General features: G+C 62.8%; 1 protein-coding gene across 1 annotated transcript in view; it reads right to left on the reverse strand.

Moving 5' to 3' along the window:
• Positions 1 to 8,366, reverse strand: part of ITGA10 (integrin subunit alpha 10) — a 10,314-nt gene that overhangs the window by 1,349 nt on the left and 599 nt on the right. The window contains 26 exon segments of the mRNA XM_042022773.1: positions 48 to 113; positions 115 to 132; positions 211 to 324; positions 390 to 474; positions 561 to 644; positions 744 to 820; positions 897 to 989; positions 1,407 to 1,548; positions 1,618 to 1,703; positions 1,778 to 1,885; positions 1,988 to 2,130; positions 2,804 to 2,970; positions 3,380 to 3,510; positions 3,611 to 3,814; positions 4,097 to 4,240; positions 4,329 to 4,477; positions 4,764 to 4,908; positions 5,057 to 5,130; positions 5,223 to 5,388; positions 5,472 to 5,622; positions 5,996 to 6,144; positions 6,685 to 6,996; positions 7,095 to 7,174; positions 7,259 to 7,356; positions 7,960 to 7,979; positions 7,981 to 8,072. Coding sequence (XP_041878707.1) covers positions 48 to 113; positions 115 to 132; positions 211 to 324; positions 390 to 474; positions 561 to 644; positions 744 to 820; positions 897 to 989; positions 1,407 to 1,548; positions 1,618 to 1,703; positions 1,778 to 1,885; positions 1,988 to 2,130; positions 2,804 to 2,970; positions 3,380 to 3,510; positions 3,611 to 3,814; positions 4,097 to 4,240; positions 4,329 to 4,477; positions 4,764 to 4,908; positions 5,057 to 5,130; positions 5,223 to 5,388; positions 5,472 to 5,622; positions 5,996 to 6,144; positions 6,685 to 6,996; positions 7,095 to 7,174; positions 7,259 to 7,356; positions 7,960 to 7,979; positions 7,981 to 8,072 — 3,098 coding nt within the window.

The following is an 8,366-nucleotide window of genomic DNA, read 5'->3' on the forward strand; positions in this document are numbered from 1 at the left end:
GGGGGGGGGGGGAGGGAAGGAGGGGGGGAAGACGCAACAATCCCTACCAGCCTGTCCACGTGCAGCAGGGCCTCAGGCGGCACCGGGACCACCTGTGTCCCCTCAGGGGGGGGGTTGCAGCACACAAGTGGCCTGGGGAGGGAGAGAGGGAGTTCAAAGGGAGGGCACAGGGACCGCCCTGGAACCCTCCTAAGTGTCCCCCATACTCACGTTGTCAGCCAGGACACGGGTGACAGACAGGATGGTGGCCTGGCGGTGGCCCAGTGCTGGTAGGGCCATGTGCAGTGTGACGTTCTGGATGGGGTAGCACCCAAAATTCTGCACCTGGAAGGGCGCACGATGAGCCAGGGCTCCCCTGGGTGCCGCTCTCCGGGCCCCCATCATCTCACCTTGACCGTGGTGGTGAACTCGGGGCCAGAGCTGTGGGTGAAGGTGCCAAGGGGATGAACCTCGTAGCGATGCAGGTCAGTATTACTGGGGGGGGGGCACACAGGAGGGTCACATCGTGTGTGTCCCCCTCTGTGATCCCCCCGCTCTGCCTCATGTTCTCCCAGCCCCACCTGGACAGGAACAGGTCAGGCTCATAGAGGATGGGGACAGAAAGCGTGACGACGTTGTCCTCTGGTGTTGCCTCGGTGCTGTCACTGGACAGGGAGGACACTCGGGAGGATCCCCAGACTCCACCCACACTCCGGGGGTGGGGCCCCTCCCCCGAGGGTTCAGCGCTCCCCCCACACCCCTACCTGGTGGCCTGGAGCATGACTTCGGCATGGTCCAGAAGGACGGAGCAGCTGAACTCCAGCTCCAGGGTGAAGGACACCTGGGGGGGCTCAGACGGGTGTGGTGGGGGTTTGGGGGGGGTCCCAAGGGGCTCATGGGGGTCTCAGGCGTCCTACCTTGGCCTGTGAGCGGAAGACGGGGTACCCGACACTGCAGTGCTGGCGGTGGCCCCCCAGGGCTGAGCACTCCAACTTCACCGTGCTGGGATCCTGCCAGGGGGACACGATGGGGGCCAGGACGTGGAGTTGGGGGACTTGGGGCACTGGGAGGTGGCAGCAATAGACCCCCACAGGGGGATACTGGGGGGGGGCCACAGCGGACCAGTGGAACCTGATCTCCCACCTAGGAGGGGTTGGGGACACGATGGACCCCCATGTCCCAAATGGAATGAGCTGGGGACATGGTGGACCCCCAGCTCCCACCTGGGAGACGTTGGGGACACAACATACACCGCTGTCCCACTTGAAATGGTTTTGGGGACCCAATGCACTCCAACCCATCCCACCTGGAATGGGTTGGGACAAGAATGACCTCGAGGTTCTCCAAAGACCTGGGTCTCCATCTTTGCCCTGGTGGGAGAGTTTGGAGGGGCTCCTCAGGAATTTGGGCCCACCCCCAGGCTGTACCTGGAGCACAAGACTGGAGAAGTGGAGGTTCCCGGGCAGGTGCAGGCACAGGCTGGCATTGTAGGCATTCTCCTTCTGGTTCTCCAGCTCCACCTCCACCAGCATCCGCCTTCGGCCCTTCCGCAGGATGTGGGGGCTCTGCCTGGAGGCCGGGGGGGTCACAGGGGATCCCAGGGACGCCATGAGGACACTGGGGGGACACTGGGGGTACCTGGAGCCCACAATGTCCGTGGTGGCCTTGAGCACCAAGTCGGTGACACACTCATCATCGTCCCCACAATCCTTGAAAAATGGGATCTGGAAGGAGCCAGGGGTGATCCTGGTGTCTGGGGATGATCCCAGTGTCCAGAGACACCCCTTCCAGTACCCACCAGTTTACGGATGGTGGTGGGAGATGCCTCATCCAGCACCGACCTCGCAGCTGCATCCAGGGCCCAGGTGAGGGTGAGGCTGAGGGGCCGCAGGTAATCTGAGGTGTCCTGCAGAATCAAGGGATCCCATCGGCCTCATTCCAGTCAGACCCTGGGAATGGGGGGCGGGAAGAGCCCTCCCATGGGGCAGGGAGGAGTCCTGGGGCTGACCAGGACGTGGAAGGGGACGCGGATGCAGCTCTGCCTTCCCAGTGGGAACTCAATTCGGCGCTGGAGCAGCCGGCGGGCGCCCGAGTCAAAGGCAGCACGGGATCCTGGGATCCGCTCCTCCAGGGATACGTTGTACCGGAGATCTGGGGGATAAGGGAGCGGGTCAGGGACCAAGACACCTGTGGGAGTGGGTGCACCCCACCCCAGGATGCTCCAGTGGGACTCCAGGGAGGTCCTGAGATGCTCCAGGGACACGCTGGGCTGCACCAGTGAGGCTCCAGGGAAGGTTCAGATGCTCCAGGATGTTGTGGTGTGCTCCAGTGGGGCTCCAGGGATATGAGTGCTCTGTTGATATTCAAGGCACACTGCAGGATGCTCCTGGGAGATTCCACGGCCACCCTGGGATGCTCCAGGGGTGGTCCAGGATCACCATATATACAGTCTGGAAAGATTAAGGGAATGCCCGTGGGACACTCCAGGGACATCGCGATCCTGCAGCAACACCCTGGGATGATCCAGGGCCCTCAGGATGCTCCAGAGATGCTCCAGGAATTCTCCAGGACACCCTGAGACACTCCAGGAATGTTCCAGGGACACTCTGGGACACTCCTGGAATGTTCCTGGAATGCTCCCAGGTTCTCTAAGGATCCCACCCTGGGATTCTCTGGGGACAGCCAGGGATGCTCTGGTAATACCCTGGGATGTTCCAAGGATGCTCCGGGACCCTTTGGGATGCTTCTGGGATGCTCCAGGGACAGCCGGGGATGCTCCAAGAATGCTCCAAGGACCCTGCGGTCCGCCATTGCCAACACTCACCGATATCCATGTCCACGGGGTTCTGTGTGCGTGTCTCGGCACGGAAGCAGATCCGGGCCCGGAGGCAGACAGCGCTGGAGCCGCTGCGCTGGCAGTTCCGTCGTGTGACACTGACAGCCGCCGGCTCCACAGACATCCACGCGGACACCTGCACGATCCAGCGGGACCTGAGGGACACAGTCACACCTGAAATCTCATCGGGATCATGTGGGGACAGGGACATCCACCCTGCCCTACCCTGGATCTTGTCACAGGGGAAACTGAGGCATGGAGAGCCTTGGGAGGATCCCGGGAGCATCCCAGGTTCCCACAAGAGGAAACTGAGGCAGGGAGTGCCTGTCCCCCCGAATGTCCCCATAACCCACATGTCACTATTCCCGGCGTGTCCCTGTCCCCGGGGTGCCCCCATCCCCCCATCTCCCTGTTACGGATGTGTCCCTGTCCCCCGCAAGTCCGTGTTCCCTGGGATGTCCCTGCCCCCCCCCCGGGATGTTTCTGTCCTTCTCCATGTCCTTGTTCCCGGGGTATCCCTGTGGCCGGGGTGTCCCTGTCCCCGATCCCCTGACCCCTACTCACCGCAGCACTACAGCCGCACCCTGCGCCCCCACGGCCACGTCCACCAGCCCGTCCCCGTCCATGTCCACCCGTCCGTCCACGCTGATCCCGAAATACCGGAGGCTCCACCCCAGCGCCGCCGCCTCGATGCGCTGGGAACCAGCGTTGTGGCATCGCCACTGGCTCGTACAGGGTTGTGCTCACCGCAACCGTGGCACCCAGCCCCTCCCAGCGCTCCCAGCGCCGTCTCACCTGCTTGTACTGGGGCAGGAGGGTGCCCGGGGCGCCGTGGAACACGTAGAGAGCCCCGCGGTGCCCGTCCTCCAGCGGAGCTCCCACCACGGCTCCAGTCAGCCCGTCCTGGCTCAGGTTCGGCACCGCGCCCAGGGCGGAGCCGAATCTGGAATCCTGCGGCCTCGGCTCGGGGTGCAGCGACCCCGCGGGGATCAGGCGGTCCTGGGAGGTGCGGAGGGGCCCTCGGTACCCCCAGGGGATAGGCACCCCCTCAATCCCACTGTGTTCCCCCGACCCCCTCAAATCCCCTCAGTCCCTTGCATCCCTCCAATCCCTCAGCATCCCGCTGATCCTCCCAATCCCCTGCCCGCAGAGCACCCCGATCCCTCTGTCTACCCCAGCTCCCTGCCCCTCTCACCTGCCCCCTACCCAGCCCTTCACCTGCCCCACACCGTGTAGCTACCTCCCCACTCGACCCCTCCAGGCCCACACCTGCCCTCTCACCTGCCCCACACGGTACACATAGACCCTCCCCGTCTCCCTGCTCTGGCCCCCCAGGTAGGTGGGTGCTGCCACCAGCAGAAGGTCACTGTCCCCATCTCCCTCCAGGTCCAGGGCCAAGACCTCGCTGCCGAAGTAGGAGCCGATCTGGGGATGCAGGGGGCTGTGAGGCTGAGAGGGGGTGGGGGGCCCAAACTCCCCCCAAAGACCCTCAAGGCCCCCAGCCGCCCCCCACCTGCTCCCCCATTAGTGCCTGGGCCACCGTCACGGTCCCTGTGGGGTCCAGCTGGAAGAGGACAACTTTGCCCTTGTGCTGGAATCGAGGGGCTCCAGCCACAAACAAGCGCTGCCCCCCCGGGAGCTGCAGCGAGGACACGGAGTACCCTGGGGGGGGAAGCAGGGTCAGCGGGGGGGACAGCCCTGGGGAGACAGGGTCCCCAGTGTGTTCCTGGGGCACCCCAAATATACAGGACATGGAGCACCCCTGGGACATGGAGCATTTCTGGATCACCAAGCATCCCAAATATCCATCACATGGAGCATCCCCACTTCATCCCTGATCTCCAGGACATGAAACATCCCTGATTCATCTCAAATCCCAAGGATATGGAGTATGCCTGGCTCACCTCACATCCCTCGGGACACCCTCATCCCTTGGGATCCCCCATACCCAGATATGCTGCATGGTTCTTCAGCTCCAGGGGGAATTCCTCCTGAAACGCTTCGCGGGGTGGGACAATGCGTCCACGCTGGCTCTCCTCCAGCACACCGCCCTCCCAGTCATAGGCTCCCACCATTCCAAAGAGGATCCCATCCTGCCAGGATGGGTGGGACATGTCACCCTGGGGACACCACAATGCCTCAGTGTCCCCGACCCCCACCGATGTCACTCTCCCATCCCAGGACACTCAGCAGGGCTGGGATGGGCTGAGGATTATTTTCCACCTTTCCCAGTGGGATCACCTCGAGGCGATGGATGGAGAAGCCGATCTGGGACATCTCCAGCTCAAAGGCGCTCTCGTTGTCTCCATGGGTGCCTGACCGGGGCAGGAAGGACACTCTGTTCCTCCAGCTGTGCTTCCAGCTGGAATTCCCAGCCCTTCCCGGGATCCCAGCCTCAAGCCGGCACCTTCCAGGCTGAAGATCCGATCTCCCAGAGCATCCACAATGTCACTGAGGGCAGCCTCATCTGTGACATTGAAGAAATACTTCTCATCGGGGTCGCTGGCGATGGACTTGATCTCCCGGATGAAATCCTCGGGATCCTGCTGCCGACGCAGGTAGTGCCCCAGGACCTAAGGGAGGGACAGGGGTCAGCAGGAGCCCGCCCCGGGGTTAAGGGGAATGCAGGGGTGCGGCTCGGTGGGAGGGGCCTCACAGCGATGGCGTAGCGGGTGACATTGTGCCGGTCACACTCCGCCAGCGCCGCCGGCAGCTCGTCCCCATCGTGGGACTCTCCGTCCGTCACCACCAGCAGCAGCCGCGTGGCCCCCGGGCGCCCGCCTTGCGCCGGGCTGAAGGACTCTGTGCTGCAGGAATGTGGCTGGCAGAATGAGCCCCTCTTCCATCCCCATCCTAATACTCTTCTCAATCCTGACTCTGCTCCCAACCCTGACCCTGATCTCAACCCCAACCCTGATCCAGATCCCAGTCCCGATCCTGAGCCCAATACCAACCCCAACCCCAGTCCAAATCCTGACTTGATCCCAAGCCTGATACCAATTCCAATACTGATCCTTATTCAAATCCTGATCGCAACCTAGACCCTAATCCCAATTCTGATCCCAATCCCAGCCCCACTCCCTCTCCCAATCCCAATCCTGATCTCAATCCTGACGTCAGTCCTGTCCCCAATCCCGCCCCCATTCCCAATCCCGCTCGCATTCCCATTCCAGAGCCCACCATGCCTGCCGGATGGCCATGGCCGTGCGTGTCTCCCTCCCCTCCTGACGCGTCAGGTTCCGGGCGGCCTCAAGCAGGCGCTGGGCCGTGGGGTGCTGCCCCAGTGCCCACTCCTGCACCAGCCGCTCCCCATACTGCAGCACCCCCACCTGAAACAGGGAGAGTCAGAGCCAGAGGGAGCCCCAAATCCACAGGGACATCCCTCAAATCCCCAGAGTGCTGCCCCGGCATCTGCTCCTGCACCACCCACTCCCTGTATGGCAGCCTACCTCACATTTCAAACGGGGGGAAACCTGAGCCAAGGATCCCCCCAAATCCACAGGGAGCTCCCCCAGATCCCACGGGAACCCCTAATCCCTGGAAAAGGGCACTTTTGGCCCCTCCAAAGCCATCTCCAGCCGGCATAGTCCTGGGGACAATGACGTCGCCCCAGGGTGGCATCTCCACAGGGGTGGCATCACCCCGGGACAATGGCATCACCTTGGGGAAAATGGTATCACTTTAGGGGTAGCACCATCCCGGGGGTGGCATCACCCTGGGATAATGGCATCACCCCAGGGACAGTAACATCACTCCAAGGCTGGCATCACCCCAGGGGCAACAGCATTGCCCTGGAGACAATCATCTTGCCCTGAAGACACTATCCCAGCCTTGGGGACACCGTGGTGGCCAAGGTACCACGCCCTGACCTGGGTCTGCCCAGGACCAATGAAGAAGCGTCCCAGGATGTTCCCAAGGAATGCCTGCACCTCCTCCCAGGGGTAGATGCTGTTGGAGCCGTCCAGAACCAGGATGATGTCCATGTAGGTGGAACAGCCTGGCAGGGAACACGGTGACACCAGGATGGCACATCTGAGTACATCCCAGTACGTCCCACCCTACTCACGCTGTGCTGTGGGTGCAATGGTTCCCACAAGCTGGAGCTCCTCATTGAGTTGGACACAGCGGCCAGAGCTGAACACAGAGGTGCCACATTCCTGGGACCAAAGTGGGGCGCATGCCTTGGGGGGTGACATGAGGACACAACAGTGGGTGATGTCCATCTCCCTCTTCCATCCCCTGCCATGCCTCAGTTTTCCTCTGTGGACGCTCTTCTTACCACAAATCCACCATCCTTGGAGTCCACCAGCGTCATCCCAAGGTGTCCAGCGCTGCTGCGGAGCCACGGAGCCACGGCCCCTTGAGGACATGGGGACAGAAGCAAGGTGAGCACCGTGGGGCCCCCAGGCCTCACCGGTCACAGCCACACCCCCCCCCCGGTACCGAGGCTGGCTTTGGCACAGGAAGAGTTTTGGAGTCCCACGCTGCACTTGTAGATGTCACCTTGACCATTCCCATCCCAAGGGGCTCCCACCAGCAGCCTGGAGGGACAAGGAGGGGACACAGAGAGGGATACGTAGTGGACACCGGGGATGTCATCACCCCCGCCCTACTCCAAGCCAGCCGCCACGTTTTGGGGGCACCGTGCCAGGCCCTGCCGCCCACACCGTGGCACCGAGGCCGCTTCCGTCTGTCTGTCCAGCCGTCTGGCCACAGCCTCCTGCTGCTCTGGCCCCTGCCCTTCTGTGCTTCCCCTTCTCAACCTCAATCTCCTCCCGCCCTGCCTCAGTTCCTCCTTCCCAAACTCACTTCTCCTGCTTCCCACCTCAGTTTTGTCTTCACACCTCAGTTTGCCCCTCCCTTCTCCCCTTTTTTGACTCAGTTTCCCCCACCCACCCTCAGTTTCCCTCCTCCCCTTCTCAGTTCCCTCTTTCCCATCTCACTGCCCCCTTCCTGTTTCCCCTTTCCTACCCCACTTTCCCCTTTCCTACCTCACTTTCCCCTTACCTACCTCATTTTCCCCCTCCCTGCTTCAGCTTCCCTTTCCCCACCCTCCTTCTCCCCTTCCCACCTCAATCTCCCCTTTCGTGCCTCACTTTCCCCTTCTCTCCCATCTCCCCCGGGTCCCCTCGGGTATCACTCACCACTTGTTCCCATCGCCCCCCCCACTGCAGCACCCGGTACCCAAACTGGGACTCGGGGGACCCCTGGAAGACCCGCGGCTGCCCCACGTCGATGTTGAATCCCTCACAGAGTCCTGGGGAAGTGACGGAGGGTCCTGAGGGTGGGGAGGGCAACCCGCACCCATCCAACGGCACCCGGGAGGGGGATTGGGGTGCCCGGCGCCCCACTGGGGGGGGAGGAAACTGCGGGGAAGAGGGGAGGCACCCCATGGAGAACCCCCAGCACCCCAAACACATCTCTGCCACCCAAATTAAGTCCCTAGCCCCGACCCGAAGCCCCGCGGTGCCCAGCGCTGCCCACGTGCCTCAGTTTCCACTGCGGCGGGGAGCGTGGGGGGGCCCCAATGGGTCGCAGACAGGCGGGGGGG

Source organism: Corvus kubaryi, unplaced genomic scaffold, assembly GCF_017639235.1.
Source record: "Corvus kubaryi isolate FWS band 111438036 unplaced genomic scaffold, C.kubaryi_AGA036_p1.0 119, whole genome shotgun sequence".
Classification (NCBI taxonomy): domain Eukaryota; kingdom Metazoa; phylum Chordata; class Aves; order Passeriformes; family Corvidae; genus Corvus; species Corvus kubaryi.